This window comes from Physella acuta, unplaced genomic scaffold (assembly GCF_028476545.2).
Source record: "Physella acuta isolate Inbredline_101_S28 unplaced genomic scaffold, ASM2847654v3 ptg000997l, whole genome shotgun sequence".
In the NCBI taxonomy this organism is placed as follows: Eukaryota; Metazoa; Mollusca; class Gastropoda; family Physidae; genus Physella; species Physella acuta.
Genome location: NW_026732514.1, coordinates 100,001 through 118,358, shown reverse-complemented (window position 1 = coordinate 118,358; position 18,358 = coordinate 100,001). Strand labels below are relative to the sequence as shown.

General features: G+C 35.6%; 2 protein-coding genes across 2 annotated transcripts in view; one reads left to right on the top strand and one right to left on the bottom strand.

Annotated features, from left to right (window-relative positions):
• The first annotated feature begins 857 nt into the window (after nucleotides 1-857).
• Nucleotides 858-8,682, top strand: LOC131954418 (prolactin regulatory element-binding protein). The gene is made up of 9 exons (XM_059318082.1): nucleotides 858-1,004; nucleotides 2,606-2,804; nucleotides 3,093-3,325; nucleotides 3,517-3,600; nucleotides 3,829-3,947; nucleotides 5,097-5,267; nucleotides 5,721-5,793; nucleotides 5,975-6,134; nucleotides 6,729-8,682. Exons 1-9 carry the CDS (start codon nucleotides 873-875, stop codon nucleotides 6,812-6,814), a joined length of 1,257 nt encoding a protein of 418 aa, XP_059174065.1. The 5' UTR covers nucleotides 858-872; the 3' UTR covers nucleotides 6,815-8,682.
• Nucleotides 8,683-11,116: 2,434 nt separating this feature from the next.
• LOC131954419 (uncharacterized) overlaps nucleotides 11,117-18,358 on the bottom strand; it is an 8,538-nt gene continuing 1,296 nt past the window's right edge. The window contains exon 2 of the mRNA XM_059318083.1: nucleotides 11,117-12,692. Coding sequence (XP_059174066.1) covers nucleotides 11,413-12,615 — 1,203 coding nt within the window. The 5' untranslated portion in view covers nucleotides 12,616-12,692 and the 3' untranslated portion in view covers nucleotides 11,117-11,412. The remainder of the gene's footprint in view (nucleotides 12,693-18,358) is intronic.

Below are 18,358 nucleotides of genomic sequence, written 5' to 3'. Positions count from 1 at the left end.
CTTTTTTCACACTGGCCGTTATTTTAGAAAAAAATCAACATTTTAATAAAATAGCCATTAAATATTAAAGACATTGAGTCTAAAATAGTATTTAAAATAAGGAAAAGAAGATAGAATGAGAATAGAATATATGAATGAATCCTGCGATCATCTATATATATAATTCTCTTCTGGGAGCCGTTAGAAAACAAGCTGCAAGCGCCTCCTTGCAGTCCCCTCTCTTTCTCTCTATCACCATCACTACCACCACCATATCACCCCCACATTGTCTGGTGAGCTGTGGTCACGCTGTTTACATTTTACAATCATAGAGACGGGTTTGGTGACGGCTATTAGGGGCAGATAATTTAGTTTGAAACGATTTTAAACTTAGAGGAGGTAACTAAGAGGAGGCTGCTTTCGCGTGGGGGGGGGGGGGGTTAGTGTTTTTAAGCAAATATTTTCAGTGGCAGCATTGGTACTGTCGAATTCACAAATTATGAATTACTGAAAAGTAGAAAAAAAGCAACTAAATAGCGGCGTATGATACGCAGCGGGTCGGCTCGTTTAGTTTAGTTGGTCAAGAAATAGAATAGATCTATATTCTAGATCTAGATTTCTAGATCTAGATCTTTTTGTTTTTACAAGCTTTTATTTAACTTGCTTCCTCGTGCTTTCCTTCTTTTTTTTTTCGCGCTTCGTCCGTCATGAATCGAACTGGCGACAGAAATATCAACCACATCTACCGGACCGAATTCTTTTAGTTGTTTTTAGTCATGCTATTTTTTTTTTATTAAAATGTTTGAAGTTTTGAAATTTAGGCCTACGTATTTGAACTGTCATCTTCCGTGTTTATAGTTTTTGAGATCCGCATACAAAAATAGCAACCAAACATGGCACCCACCAAAGGTGTCTTGCTGGCACATTCAGACTTTCCACTTTATGCTGTACGCGCTCTCGATGAAAGGCACTTTCTTGTGGCCGGTGGGGGTGGACAGGCGAAAACAGGAATCGCTAATGCTATTGTAAGTCTAGATCTAGCTTTTTTAGATCAAGAAATCTAATTTAGAATTCTAGATCAACAGTTGTTTGTAAATCTGTGCAGGCAGACTGAACGTTGAACGGAAAAAAAGTCACAGGAAAAAAATGCACAGAAAAAAAGTCACAGGAAAAAATCAGAAAAAAGTGTCTGTTTATTGCTTGGAAGGGGGTTGGCGTGGTCGAGTCGGTAAAGCTCATGGTTGCTAAACCTAAAAGTCTTGAGTTCGAACTCCCGGGGCAGATGAGGCTCGTTTGCTGGGGACAGCCACTCCTCTACCTCTAGGGGAGAGACAACTCCAAAATTAAACAACTGCTGCCTTGTAGTTTGTTCTTGGTTGAACAAAGGCTATGGAAGCAAATCCAAAAAGAAAAGCAGGCTGAAATCGGAGTCAATGGCCTCAATGGCGCATAACCAGTTGACATGCATCCTTAATTGTGATGGAGGCGTGGTCGAGTCGGCATAAAGCTCATGGATGATAAATTCTAAAAAAAAGTCTCGAGTTTAAACCCTCTGGCAGATAAGGCTCGATCCCTTCCAACACAAAAAATTATGAACAAAGAAGATTGCTTAAAAAAAAGTCACAGAAAAAAGCCACAAGAATATTTTAAGAAATATTTAATTTTATTGTTGAGAATTGTAAAATTTTGGGTGTTTATGTGGGTGGTATTTTTGTTACCAATTATGGTGGCATATTTAGATCTATAAACGTTAAAAAATATTATGGTTTAAAACAATAATAAGTAAAAATACTATAAGATAGTGAATCTAGATTCTAGGGGCCTATGTACTTGTACTATTAACTATGTGTTGATTTGTATTGGTAGCTGGAATTTCCCAGTACTTCCTTCCTGATTTTACATTTATTAAGTGAAACAAATGGAAGCTATTTTCCAATTTCTTTTAAATTGAGATGGATACAAAAGAGCTAAGCTGAAATTTGACCAAAAAACAACTAAAAAGGCCTATTCAGAGTTAATTATCATTTTCCTATCCTGTCACCATGTGTCTGTCCTTATAAAGTTTTTTCCATTTCTTTCTCTCTTTGGTAACTTTCTTGGCTGTTCCCCAATGCGATCAGTTTTTTTTTTTGCCATCGCATCTTGCTACTTTTCTTTTCCCTTGTGGTATTCGTCTTACAGCTGCTGCTGAAATTTCTTCTTCATCTTCTGTACAAGGCACATCCAACACCATCTTTCTTACTCAAAGTAGTCAAATGGCTACTATTTCCTCAAGTAACTTCTCCTATGAGATGGTGTTGAGCCAGTGGATGCCTTTTGTCCTTAACATTCAATTAACTGCTGATGTTGGTAGAAAAAGATAAATAGGGACAAGTCTACATCAGTCAACTGAGATTTACACATTTCTAAATGTTAAATGCATTCAACTTATAAGTTATAGGCCTATATAATTATATAGTGTAACATTTCATCATGTAGAAAGGGCAACAAGCAATGAAAAATTGAAAGCTGGTATTAGTGCTAAAAAAATCAGCTTTTTGTGTAGTTATTTAATTCCCTGTGAGAACAAAGTTTAGAATAATTTTTAATTTATTTTAATGCACTATTGAACTCATTTTGCCCACAGGAAATTTATGAGTTGAAGTCTTCTCAAGGTAATATTACATGCTCAAGCATCAGCCGCCATGAAACAGGAATCCGTGCTGTGATGAACTGTGCGTCTCACTATGATGGTCGGCATCACCATTTAGCAACTGGGGAGGATGAATTCTGTTGCACCTATTCTGTCAAGTATAAAGTCATCAGCCCGGAAACAGAAGTAGCAGGTTAATAAAACTTTATCTCACCTTAGTAAGCCACTTTGTATATTTTTTAAAATTGTACATGTTGTGAATGCTGTTTATTAGGTCCATATCTGTTAAAAGAATATTAAATATGTAGTTGATCTTAGATGTCTGTGTTTTTATCAATGGTTTTACCCCATTTTTTTTCAAAGATAATCTGAAATCACAAATCACTTGGTAATTATTTATACTGTGGTTTTAAAAAAATGCTGCAGTTGAAAATTAAATTGTTTAAGCATTATGACATTAGACCTTAAAATATGTCTGCAGAGGCTCATGATGGTGTTAAACAGAGAAAAAATGAAAATTCTCAAGTGGGCAAAGATTCATCTGACCATGGAGTTAACAGCTCCACAAAGCAACTCACATTCCATGTAGAGGAAACTGGCAAAGTCGTCTCAGACTTCACAAATGATGGCGGCTTTCAGAAATGTGTTCGCTTTTCCCCCCTGATGACTCACCTGGTGACTGGAGGTGCTGATGGTCATCTTCGTTTATGGAGGGTGAGGATTCAGTCTCCGTTAATTCTTTTTAAAATTCTTTTTGTTCTGGTTCTCAATACTGGATTTTCTATTTCTTTAAATAATGATTAGTTGAATATCGGATTTATTTCATTACATGTGATATAACTATGTTTGTATTTATGATATATTTGATTTATAGCATGTTCAGCTGATTATCTTATTTATTTCAGTATCCTGAGTTAGAAAAAGTGTGGGAAGTGCAAGCACACAAAAATGAAATAGATGATTTAGATTTTAGTCCAGATGGCTCAAAGGTAGATGAAGAAAAATCTTTGTACTGTTTTGACAGTTTTATATTGCTTCATGCAATATTAAATGGAAAACAAAATTAATTTTGTCAAATTAAAATATTATTTTAAAATTTGCAATTTTATTATAGAAAATCAGCCCTTTCTATTTGTAAAAACTAAAGCTTTGTTTTAAGCTATTAATTTAATCCAAATTATAATTATTTTTAATTCCGAATTTAATGAATACTTTAGATAATTACAGTATCCCGTGATAAAAATGGTGTGATTTGGAAAGCCATAGATGGCCAAAAATTGTCAGAATTGATATGGAACCAAATAGTACCAGAGCCTTACAGGTTTAAATCATGCAGGTAGGTTTGTCTATTAATGGGCTTCTTAAATTAACCTTCACAGTACACCGTGTTTGTAATTTACCCAGTCTTTTATCAGGGTACAAAAAACTCATTTTGTTGGACTTGCATATTATCAGTTAAAGGCTGTTAAAAATAAATACCCCTGTTTTAAGTGGAAAACAAAAAAAGAAGGAAAAGTAAAACTTTTAATCAATTTTTATGAAGTTTTTAAAATGACTTCCAAAATCTAGGGACATTAGTATGATAGTTTCGGCCTTGTATAAGTATTACGCTCTGCTTTCCATTTCATTTTGGAACCAGGTATAACACAATTGAAAACAGTTCAAATGTAATAGTCAAATATAATTTCTAACTTCTACAGAGAAACAGTGAACATTTAAACGAAAAACACTGACTACATGTTACCCTAAGTTGACGATGCACCACACACTGATTACGCACTACAGTTCACACACTTCTAAGGGGAGGCCACTATCACACTACAATCTCTCCGTGCCTACACGCTTTCGTTATGAACATCTAGGCCATGTCACAATAAGTTAATGAGGCGGTAGGGGGCTAGACTGCTAACCTGAAAGTCTCAATTTCAATTCTGAGTTCAAATCAGTTGAATGTCCCTGGGTCCACCCAGCTCTAATGGGTACCTAATTCATGTTCGGGAAAATTAAGATGGCTGGGCATAATACTGACCACACTATCCCTAACTAAAACTATCACTAAAACATGAACCCTACTTTATCTGCCCCATGGTAGAGAAAATAATAGTCAGCTCAAGATTAGGCTGATTCAGCAGATTTTTGTTTTGTAAATACATTTTTTGTAAGTTACCTTATAGAAACAGTAAACCTCAGATAATAGTTTTGAATTTACTTATTGATAAAGCTTTATTTATCAATGATAAATAAAGCTTTTCTAAGATGCACATTATGAATATTCAGTCATTTTTGTTTTATTAATAGAGATGTGTGGCCCCCAATTGTTTTATGCCTTCTTATATATTGAGTATAAATATTAACGGCTTGTTTTTTTAATAAAAAACATTTTATAATTGGATTGATAATCTGTAAAAGTAAAATTTACTTGTATAGAATGTCAAATTGTTAATGATATTTTCTGAAATGTAGTATTCTTTATGCTTTGTTACAGATATGGTCTCATAGAAGGTAAAAAAGACAAGTTCAACTTTTACACAATCAACATTCCTGTCACAAGATCCGACAGACTTCCCTGTTACGTTTCTATGTGGGACAGTAGCAAGTTTATACTCAAGAAGACAGCTAAAGTAGGGACAGAGGTGGTCTCCGCCTTTGCTGTCAGGTAAATGCAATGTTTATCCTATTTTTTACAACAGTCCACCACTAGGATTGGTAATGTTACTAACAGCACTGCAACTTTTGAAGTAGTTATTTATGTTTTTGAAACTAATACACTTAAGTGATTTTTATTTATTTTTAGCTGCTTTTACAGATTTAAAAAAAATGTTTTGTTGTTGTATAAATTGAAGATGTAGACTTAAGTTTTTTGTGTACTATGACTTGGTGATTTTAAAAATTTTCATTATCAACCACGTCAATGTAAAAAAGTGTGTTTTCATGCAACTCATTTTTAACACCACCCTATTCTTTGAGTTGTGTCAATTTTTTAGGAATGTGTGAGAATATCAAGAAAAGAGGTGGTGCTTTATTGTGATAGGGTTATTTTAGGTTTTGTTTTCATAAAAATCTGTTGATGTAGGAATCATATTAAAATACTTTTTTAATTTGTTTGCAGTGATGAAGGAATCTATTTAGGCATTGGCTCAATCTCAGGGAGTGTTTCTGTGTATGTTTCATTTAGTCTTCAGGTAACATCTCTTTGTATTTCATTCATTTTCAGTTCTGTTTTTGTGTAAATAATATCAATGCTTATGTAGTAGTTGTAGTAATAGATACTTTATGTGTTAGTCTTTGTAACGCCTTTTTATTTTATTTACTAAATACTTTCAAAATTGATCAACATATTTGACATGGTTTCTGTTCCTCTAGAAATTATATTACTTGAAAGAGGCCCACAGTATATTTGTCACTAGTGTAGAGTTCCTGCCATGTTCAGAGGCCACCAAAGCTATCACTGGAAACCAAGACTTCAACCTGTTGAGTGTCTCTGCTGATAACACTATCCGCCTTCATCAATGCCCAGAAAGATGTAAGTTGTTTTATACTTTCTTGGATACAGAGTAAAAGGAAGTTTTGTAAAAATGCAATTTAAAAAAGAAGAATTAAGATTTTGAAAAATGCAATTTTGTATTTGTGTGTGTTTGTGAACTCGATAACTTTTTCAGTTATCTTGGTGCAATTTCATATATAAGTATTAGATCCTAAATGTTGTTTGATTAAACTTGTAAGCAATTTCCTGTGATGGAATATTTTACTTTCTTCTGATGTCTCTCAAAAACTTCAGAATTTGCTTATTTTATTTCATATTCTTATAAAGCATTATATGCCAAGAATATTTCTCTGTTCTGTGGTTTCTCAATAAACTAGTGGTCTCATCACAAACATTCCTACCATTTCTATAGCCAGATTTCCACTGGAAATTCCAGCCAAATCCTTTCTGCTACATATTATACTAATTTATATGAATGCATAAGGAAATGTATTCACACTTTTATTTTGTTCATTGTTTAATTGCTACCAATACCAAATTACATTTAAATGTTCACACGGCTTGACAATTAGAAAATATGTATACAAAATATGTTTTCAAATATTAACAAATTTTTGTTTTTGTTTTCCACAGCTACAATGCATCCAATCTGGCTGATAATTTGTTTGGTAATTGTACTCTATGCTGTCTTTTACCTTATGTCAGAGATGGGACTTTGACATTGCGTTCCTTCTCATTATGTGAAAGTGGAAGACTTATTCCACCTTTAGGATGAAAATGGTAAATAATTACTTTCTGTTACTGAATCTATTAAAACTTATCTTCCAGATATTGTTGGTCAAAATAAAAGTGCATTATTTTAACACAACTTTTATTAAATGTCATTTTAAAATTTTTATTTTTGCTCTGCCGATCCTGTGCAATAGCTGTCACTAGCAATTCAATAACAGCAACCACTGAGTAATATCATTCATTAGCAGCTGTAAACAATTCATCCTTAAAGGTTAACAATAAAACTCTTATATTCTATCTTATATTTAGCAACTAAGATGAAACTTCATAATTTTTCTTTTTATATAAAGTAATGGTAAGCTTTGATCATGTTTTTTTAACAATGAAGGGAATTTGAATGGTTAATTATGTATTAAAATATTTCTGCAAGTATTATTAATTATGTTTGTCTTTATAATTACACCTAAACTATTATGTAAATATGGTTTTAAAAAATTGCATTCCATCTATAAGTCATACCATAAGTTTGTCATCTCTATAGCTTTATGTAAAATTGTATGAATCTCAGAAATTAAAGCAGATGAAAGTGGTTGTTTGTGTCCTCCTGGAGTAATGCATTTAATGAAAGCCTTGTATCCAGAGGTTGTGTATGATGAGATGAGTGGTAAAACTCAGTCAAGTTAATCACTCTTGGTTTTGTCATGGGTCTAGTAGCATGAACAGATATGTGGGGGTGAAGTCAGGCTAACTGGAGTATAAGATACCAGTTAACATGGCCTCCATGGGGCTCATATTATGCCTTACAGGAATACTGGGTTGCTTTCACTTTTATCAGTAAATCAAAATAAATTTTGAAGGCCAGCTGCGCATTCAGATTAATTTATTAGTAGTAAATTTGTGTTTTATAAACATGTTTATTTATTTCACAATACTTGTCCTGTTGGTTTTTTTTGGTCATGATTTTAAATTTTTTTGCTTATGGATGAGCATTTTTTTTTTTTAGAGTTTAAGTCATTTTACGTCTTACAAGTTATTTAGGGGTTAAACTTAATTTGATCGTAACTGATGTTAAAAATAAAAAACTTTTAAAGCTGCAGTTATCTCCAATTTGTTTTCTATCCTTGTGTCCTCAGTATTTGACCAAATGTAACCAGGGTGAGACAGTTTTTCAGTGTTTTAATACCCTGTTAACTTCCATAAGACCTGTTTAAAATTATATTGCTTTGATAATCCCTTGTAGTTATTTATAAACTATAGATTGTATGCTGGTCTCTGGTTTAATATGTGATTTTTAGCTGTAGTACCTTGATACATGTTAAAGGCATTCAAAGCCTTTTTTTTATCAATTGAAATTGAAGGATTTAACAATACTGTAACTGACTTTTTACCTGATAATTATTTCTTGAGGGTTTTGGCTGGTTCACATGATTCAGTTGAATTAATTTTCATAGTATGTTATGTAGCTATATATCTTTTTTGAAACAAATATCAAACATATATTTACTTTATAAACTACTTAAAAAATACAAAGTTGTAAATCTCTAGTTTTGGGCATGATACGAATTAAAAAATACCTAATGAATGAGTTATCTGGTTTTTTTTTTAATAATGGTCAACTGATTAGTGCTGGCTGTGTTAATTTTAAAGGCAGATAATTCTGTTCTTAACATTTGATTTTTATTTGATCTGGGTGTGTGAGTGATCAATTTGTTTTACATTTGTCATTTATATTTCATTATTATTTAATGAATTGATTCATGCCTTGTTTTAAAAATATTTTTGACATTAATTTAAGTTATAGTTTTTAAAATTAAAATACTGTTAACAATAGGTAAAAAATAAATGTTTTATTCCATTTTTGTTTTGTGTTGATGAATTTGAAAAAAGAACTTTAACATACTGGTTGTTTGTATTCATTTCTTAACCAAAAATATTCATTATTCATTTTGAGGTCTAAAGAATAGAAAATTATGAAATTGCTTCAGACAAGTTCTTATTAATGCTGGAAAATAAGGTCTTTCAAAGTGGAAAAAAAACCACCAGATGTTGTTTATTTTTGTTAGTCACTAGCAGTAAAAAAAAAACCAATGTGTGTAAACCTATCCTTGTAGTGTTGTAGTATCTGTGTAATGTGTCCTCATGTACCCTCAAGGATGTAATGGTTCATATGAGCCTTGAAAGTAGAGTACTTGTTTTTCTCTGTGACATCAACATCCAAACTAATTGTGTTTTGAGCATTTGTAAATAAAATTTATTTAGGCTTTTATATTAATAAATGTAGATTAAGTAATAACAGCAATATATTTCAAATATCAGCAGCTGATACCCATAAATAAATATATATATATATATATATATATATATATATATATATATATATATATATATATATATATATATATATGCTTCATTTGCAATTAAAATTACGCTAAGTATATATAGACAAGAGACTTTTTAATATTTCTTTTATTTATTGTTTAGAAACCACAATGTAAATAACAGCACAGTTTATTATCCAGAATATACATTAAATGCATTAAAAAAGAACTGTTGAATGCTGTGGTATTTCGATTCTTTAAGTTAAGAAATAAATAAAAATAACACTAGCCCTTAGACTACAAAACACATGGTATTCTTGTATGGAAGCTAACATAATCTAGTAATTTAAATTTAAAACCAATTGTAAATTATTTCTTGTACTGACTTCTTAGGAATGTTTACTTACACTACAGGTTTGCTCTAGTAGTAGTACTTTGCAATACTTTTAATAATACCACCTAACTGCTAAAAGTAAGACAGTATAATTTCGTTGTATTTAAAATAGCCTAATTGATATGTCCTAATGACTAGTACTATTTATAGCTGAATTGTCACATTAGTTACACTTCTCAACAGACAACATTGAACAAATAATTACTTTAATTTATTACTTGAACAAAAATGAATGTATAGAAAGACAATTGAGATACATTAAGTGGGTTCCAGTATAAGCAGTACATTTTTCTCTCATCTGCCCACTGTCAACAAGTCATGGTTAGCATATTTAAATATAACAAATGATGGATTTAAAAAGTTTCTTCGGAACAACATAGACAAAATACAAATTATAAAATGTAGATATAATTTACATTTAGTTAGTATGCCTTAGTTTAAACAGACAGTTTACATAAAATTATGCACTGCTTAGTATTGCCATTTTTTTATCAATAATTAGGAAGGAACTGAGGAAGTTTTTTTAAATAATTTACTGGCAAAAATACCTTGTTTTATTTTGTTGTTTTATTAAACAGTAAATAATGGGTTATTTAAAAAAAAACCCTGTTCATCATGTATTTTATTTTATGAAAAGAAATGAGCATGCATTTATAAAATGTAAACCTGTGTAATACGTTGGCACTAAAAGTTGACATGGGTTCAATGATAACAGTACTAGACACCAGAGCATCGTATTTGGCACAAAGATAAAAGACACGAAGATGGTACAGCATAAATGGTAAGAGTTTACCAGGAACAAAGGTCAAAGTTGTAACAGTAGCCTATATGGGCATATATGGTTATTTACGTATTGTTACATTGGTATATGAGATGATTGAACGGCAATAACATTGATATATTGGCTGGGGATCTCAGAATAATGCGCAATCCGAAAAAAGCGCCAACAGAAAAATGCGCAAAAACAAAATAATTATGCTAATACTATTTAAGTAATACACTTTAATTTTGTCATATTTCATGGAAACATGTTTTATTATGCTATATAGTATGTGTAGTCACTCTTTGTTAATTTCTATGATTGCTCGGTTTTAGAAAACAAAAATACCCTTGTGCTTTTTTTTGTGTGCGCAGATTTCCGTTGCGCATTTTTCCTGTCATTTGCTGGACGTATTGTATTACATTCATTTGGACAAACAATATTCAATATACCATAAACATTTTTTTAAAAAAAGATCTTGTAACTATGTACAAAAATGTACACACTCGTTCGAAACATGGTGTATTACAATTTAATTTTAAAATTTCATTGTTATGTGGAGAATATTATTGAATCCAATATAATCCTAACATACCATCTGGCCATTGCAAATTCTAATCTATTCTAATTGCTACTAAATAATACTGATCATTAGCAGCTGTTAATGTTATAGTTTATGATAAATAAGGTTAAAGCATTTCTACACATAAATAATATATATGTATTCTTATATATATATATATATATATATATATATATATATATATATATATATATATATATATATATATATATATATATATATATATATATATATATATATATATATGACGATTGTTTATGTGGTCTCCTGCCTGAAAAGATCACCAAAATGAACAAAACAAAATTTACAATCCGCTTACGATTTCCTTCTTAAATACCCGTTTATATTTACAGTTAAATAATAATATTAGATTTGAATACAGCCAGAGGAAATAGATATTCAATATACTGTTGAGGTAAATTACCCAAAGTCGGAATTTTTTAAAAAGAATGTACATTGTACAGTCTGGCATCCGAATAGAACAAGCCTCGAGGTACTGTCTGTTCAGTATTGCGTGTGTGTAGCAGACGTTAGCGCATCTCCTCCGCCATGGCAGCGTGAGCAGAGATCATCTCTTTCTTCCACCGGCACTTGAGCGGGAATGTCATGATCTGGTGCTTACCGTCCGCCTGACCCTGGTCCCCGAGGGTCCACGCCGCCGTCCTGAAGCTGGAACTGCTGCTGCTGCATGTGTCGGGCGAGGACTCCCTGGCCGTGTCTCTGGCGGGGGTGGAGCGCTCGCTCTGGTCGCTGGTTAAGTCCAGCGCTCCGGATTTATCAATCCGGAGACTGCTGCAGCCGCTGTCGCAGGTTCTGGAGCTTCTGGAATCGATGCTTAGACCTCGACTTTCGGTCGTAGAGCTGCCGGGGTTGGTTCTGTAGCGCACGGCTGGGCCGAGAGTTTGGTTGAGGGCGGTGACGCTACCCATGCTGTAGACCCGGGAGTCGTCGTTGGAGCTGGAGTCTTCTGACCCTGCGCTCTGCCGCTCCAGGTCTTCGTCTTTATCGTCATCTAACGCCGGCGACCGTCTCGGTGACGTGCCTTGTTTAGCAAAAGGAAACTCCCCGTAGGAGAATGTCTTTTCTTCAATGCCGAAATGTCTTTTCAGAGCGGCCATTTCGTGTTTGAGTTCAATGTTTTCTTTCTGTAGTTCTAGAAGTCGTGTTTCCATTAATTTTTCCAAAGCTTTGCGCTTTACTCGCGATCTGCGCGCCGAGTCGTTGTTCTTGAGTCTCTTGCACCAGTACCCTTCGTCTTTCTTCTCGTCGGGGACAAACTCTCTCTTGGCCCGCTGCTGGGCGCTCATTGTCTGAAGCTCCATTGATTTCATCCCTGGGATTCGGCCATTTCCGGTCATCACCCCGGGTAGACCTAGCGTACCACGTGATGATTTAAAATTATAGTCAGGCGACACGGGCGAGCGCGGGGATTGTCTGGGCTCTATAGGAGACGAGGGTGTCGATGAGTCACTTTGGTGATTCCCCGGGGGTGAGCGATGGTCGTAGTTCTGCTGGTGGTTGTCTTGGCTGGTGTAGGGGAAAGGGAAGCTGCTACAGCGGGATGGTGCGGGCTGGGCGCAGGCGTATCTAGCCGACACCGACATGTCCACGGGCCGACCGGCGTCCGAACAGTTCTCTGAGGGCTCTTGTTTGACGATCGCGTCCAGGCTGTCGTACGCTTTGGACTGGGATAGGAAAAAACGGGAGCTTGGTGCAGCGTAGGCTGTCGTCATTGTCTGTAGACTCACAATAGTTGTAGTAGTGTGGCTCTCTGGTTCACAGACTGCGTGTTGACTTTATTCTTTGAGATCTGTACAAAGGAAAAATATAAACATTTTTAATGTCATTCAGATAATGAAATAGCAGTGTAATATAATATTTCTTTGATGTGTGACCGGCTATAAATGTGTAACATTAATAATTAAACACGCCATTTTTATGTAAATACCAATTAGCTGACTATTTTACCGAAAGAAGTAAAGCACTATAAAACTTTATGGCGCAGCTAGGGTGAGTCTGCGGGGGGTGGTCCACCCCTGACAACATTTTATATATTGTATAAATGGATTGACTAAAGTCTAAAGATGAAAAGAAATGCTGCACTTTCCACTGCATTATGCATCTTTGAACTACGACATTCCGCGCGATTAAAATATTTAAAAATAAAATTAAAGCTACGTGAAATTTACTGGCGTAATATTGTTCAAGTGTTGATGTCATCTAATGCATGCAGCACGTCGGCCCACTTGTGTGGCCTCAAACTGACCAGGTCAGTTTAGTGCTGTAAGGTGAAGCGGTTGCAATGATTCACTTGTGACGGCTTAAGATAAGCCCATGCGGTCACCTGAATAATTTGCTGAGTCATCAGTTTTTGCAAGGCCTTTCTAGTGTCTAGTAATGTAACTTAAATGAGGCGGTTATTTCAGACCTGGCTCGGCGTCATTATAAATATCTAGCTACGCCCTTGTCATTGAATGTAACCTAGCTCTATTGGGCGCAGTACTTGAGTACATTGTAGCGCTTTTATCTTTAGATTTTAATGAATGTTATGAAACATTTTCAATTTGAGTTCGGTGGTGTATCAGTTGATATAAAAATCATTTAGAAGCACTAATTGTATTTTTTTAAAAATTTTCGAATACTATAATTTGGCCATATGAAAACCACGTCTAGTGTATATTAGTATTATAAGCTTTTGATATATTTTGTTATAATCCTAGTACAGTATAACGTTTCTCATCAGGCGTTACTTTTTTTAAATCTTCAGATCAGTGTGAGATTTAGGTGCTGTAGTTAATATTAACAAGGTATCAAAACCTATATTGATATTCTGGTATTGGTGTCAGAATACGATAGTTACGATGTTAAACAATTCTCTTGTTAGCGAATGTTAGGTGTTTTCAACAACACCTGAGCGTAATGTTAACACACCTTATTGTAGAATGTTAACATTCAATTTGACCAACACAAAAGGATCATTAACAAAGTGGGGGAGGTGGTGGGGTCAAGAAGGGGTTACAGGATTTATTTTCTTTTGAAATCGATCCCGGTCCTGACCAGAATTGCTGATGACGTCATATCCGACTTGACCTTGATCCTGTGAAGATTATCCGCGAACCCAGGGAACGTTCTACACTACTTGACCTCTGATGTCAGCTAATTTCGACTATTTGCCTTTCGCCGACGGCCTGTGTTCGATCCACGTAACACATTTCAATATCCGGTGAACGAACAGCGCCGAAAGCGGCGCGCGCCTTACGCAACAGCCGACCATATCGCCTAGAGGGCTTGAGACGGTCAGTGGGAATGAGGTCACACCACGTAACGGACGAGAGTTGGTAACGTAGCCCCGAGCACCGCGAGACAGACGGTTGTTGTTGCCGCCGCCACCAGCGCCCCCTGCCGGCTGTACATTGGTCAGCTGACGTAACTCAGGGATTCCCAGAGTATGAACATTTGGGCTCTCTCATTTTAAAAATATTCTCATTGTTGGTAAACAGAGTTTCTTCCTTCCAGTCATCACTTGGAAGGGGGGGGGGGGGGAATTGCCCCGCCCCCCCCCCCTTTAGAATGTCTACCGCCCCCATTCCCGAATGAAATGGAATTTATATCGAAAATATATACTTTTACCAGTGTCCGCCCCCCCCCCCCCCGAAAATATCTAGTGCACCCCCGGAGAAAAAAAGTCTGGAAGAAACACTGTTGGTTAATATCACCAAATATATGCATGATTTTAAATATTAGTACAAAACTATTGTGTTTCTCTATAGATTTACGCTAACAGAGGTACTGGAGAGTCGTGTTTCGGCATTAAACAAAAAGATATAAACGACTAGTTTGGCATACATAAATAATATAGAATAATCAAAGATTGATATAAAGTTGAGGGGGCACAATGCTACAACAAAGTGTTATTTAGCAATGTTCAGCATAAAACTCGAGGGGAGCATACAGCTTCGTACATAAATAACGTCACGAAATTTTAAACCTCTGTCTCCCCACTACATAACGCTGAATGTACACACGTAAATAACGGCAAAGTCCACTTTACAGCTCCATTTCGTTTCCAATAAATAAAAAATAAAATTTAAAAAAGGGGTGGGGTGGAACTTATTCGCATCAGCCTACAACCCCACCCCCCTCCCTAGAATTACAGTTAAAATTTAAAAAAAATCTTTAATGGTTATCGATTTAGGTATATTAGCCAACTTCTGATTCAATTTACAAAAAAAAAAAACAGCTCCCCCCCCCCCCATAACATAATTCTTTACCCCTGCTCCCCTAGTAGCTTTAGTAGCTTGACGTCATTTAAAGACGACCCTTAATATATTAAACCGTACCTTTAAATAGAAGTTGTTTTTTTTTTTAATTAAACCACTGAGATCAAGCCTACTGTATTAAATTTTTCTTGAGTTAGAACCCCACCGTTCAGCTTTGAGAACCACTGCCTGTCTAGCGCCCTGCGGTCATCTCCCCCTTTTGTTCCGCCTTCCCGCGGTAACCAGTTAGGTAACCGCGAGGCCGCGCGGTCACGTGACGCTAAAAGTCAGCGCGCCCTGGTGTTACGCAAGACCCCCAATGTAACGACTGTTGACCTGAGGTTGGATAACTCCTCCTAATCTGATTAGCCAGACGCGAATGGCGCAACTGGCCATTAACTGACCAGATCCTTCTTGCCGTGGTCTACGCGCGCTGGTTTGATGCGTAACTCTAGTAGCTTTATGACCGGAGTTATGGGGCATGTTACCACATTACACGAAGCACCTGGTTTCATTAATTAACGTTGTCGTGTTAAAGGTAGTGAGGTTTTGGAATGAGATAAATCAATAAATCAAAGTCAAAATAAGTTTTATGATATTTTTTAAACATTACAACAATATATATATATATATATATATATATATATATATATATATATATATATATATATATATATATATATATATATATATATATATATATATATATATATTTACGCCCCTAGGCAATATAAATGGGGCCTATAGGATAAAGATATCGCTCCGCGTCCATTCCCCCCCCCCCCCCCCAAATTAACCTCACCTGTAAATGTAAAGCTTGCTCTATTTTGTACCCCACATGTCTTTGTGTTGTCAATCAATTATCGCCATCAACGCCGGTTCACATCATGACTCCCCCCCCCCCAACCCCACACCCGCCCACCCACAGGCAAGTACCCGTCTTAAAGTTGTCACTCTATACGACGGCTAACGAATACTGTGCACTATACCAGTTGTCACTTACATGTACACCTCAATACCGTTCATTAGTAGCTAATTTATTGTGATTAAGTATGGCTTTTTAAAAATGCAAGGTAAAAATAAAGCATTGAATAAAATGACTATCTTTAAATGATAGGATGTGTATGCCTACACATTTATTTTTGTGTGTGCAACGTGCACTAGCAAAATAATACATGATGCCGAGGATGGGACTGCGTGCATTTCTTTACTGTTCACTAATACAGCAGTAAGTTAAAGTTTTAGTCAAATCGGTTTAGACAGTTGTCTATTTCTTCTATTTGAAACTGTATTGAAAACATAACTCGCAAAGAAAAAACAAACAAATAATTGAAATAAATAGGACATCTCCATCTATCAGAGGGGTGATCACGTGAGCTTTGACCACGTGACCCCAGCGTCACTGCGACAGAAAGAGTAGCCGTCCATGGCCGAGAAGAAATACAGAGCAATATATTCCCCAAGTCACGTGCACACGGGCACGTGATACAGGCAGTGAGCGAGTCAACAGAGGGCGCTGCAGTTCGTTACGTGGTGGAGATAATTATTCCAGCCAATCACATACGGTGTTTTCAACATTACGGGCCTCTCTACTCTGACAAAACACGGTATTTGGTGCTTGAAATAAACCAAGATTACGTAATGCAAGGATTTTGTACTAACGAAAAACAACGACAGCGATGCAATGCTAAAATGATTGCCATAACACTAGGGTAATGTCAGAGTATGGATGCAGGTTAGACTTAACTGAAGTGTGAGTTAGGGATTAGACGGGTTTATATTTATGCAAAATTACGATTTAGATTACTATGTTGCTATGGCAATTAAAAACAATTCTTGTTTTTTTTTAATAGACTTAATCATGACTGAGGTCCGTTTTAGGTTCCGTATCTCTACCAGTATTGTTGTAATTCCAAAATTTAAAGTTTTTAAGGACGCACATCTTGCTCAGTTAAAAAAAAACACAGGTCGCTTACTATTAGTATCCTTACATGAAAATACCCGTCTAAAAAGATTTGTAACAATGTTGTTTTCTTCTATAAATAGATTCTCAAATCAACACAGTTATCTTAAAAAATAATTACCAGTACTTCAATGAAAGAACGGACTGTTTTTTTTTTTACCAACTAAAGTACAAGGGGGGAGAAAACTCTTAAGTTAAAAAAACAAATCTAAAAATAGCCACGAGTTACGTGGATGGTGAGCGGCTTGTTTACTGCGTGGTGCCGGTATCGATTTGAACTTGAACTCTTCACCGGCCTCATCGATTTCTGGTATCACAACATCTGAGACCAGACCAAGGCGTGGTACTTAATATCCTGCTGGTGCTATTTCCGTCAGGGAGTGGGGGGGGGGGGGGATAAGTTCGGAGTTGGGATATGTTTGGAGCTGGGGATAAAGTTCGGAGCTGGGATAAGTTCGGAGGTGAGATAAAAATCGGAGTTGAGATAAAGTCCGGAATTGGGAAAAATTCGGAGTTGGGATATGTTCGGAGTTTGGATAAAGTTCGGAGATGGGATATGTTCGGAGGTGAGATAAAGTTCGGGACTGGGCTAAAGTTCGCAGCTGGGATAAAGTTCGGAATTGGGCTAAATTCGGATTTGGGACAAGTTCTGATTTGGGATAAACTCGGAGTTTGGATAAATTCGTAGCTGGATAAGTTCGGGGCTGGGATAAATTCGGGGCTGGGTTAAGTTCCAAGTTTGTAACGGGGAAGATACAAAATTAGTAGGCCTACTCATAACCGACTTTTTTTTTACAAAGCAATTATTAGTAAAAGCGATAATAATCTAAGGAAAAAACGCTCTTCATTGAGGTGACGTTAAGTACATCACGTAAACATTTCGCTGTGTTTGGCTAATTTGTAGGCTAATCTTCTATAGCAATCGTTTAGTTTAAACAAATGTAAGAGACAACAGTTTTAAACAGTCATGACTCATGGTGAACAGCTGTTCTTTGACCAATATCCATCCAGATTGGGTGATGTTTTGGTGTTTCAAACCATTAAGGAATAAGACAGCATCAAAATTAATTACTTTTTTTTTTACAGAATAAGCTGAGTGGAATATTTTTAGAACATAACGTTGGTGGCTCCCATAGTGTTCTGGTTTGGAAGTATTTTTCAATGTTGTGAGGGAGGGGGGGGGATTAGAGAGTTGAGACCGCACGATCAACGACCATGATGCCGATTTAAAATAAAAATAAATGAAATTTGCCC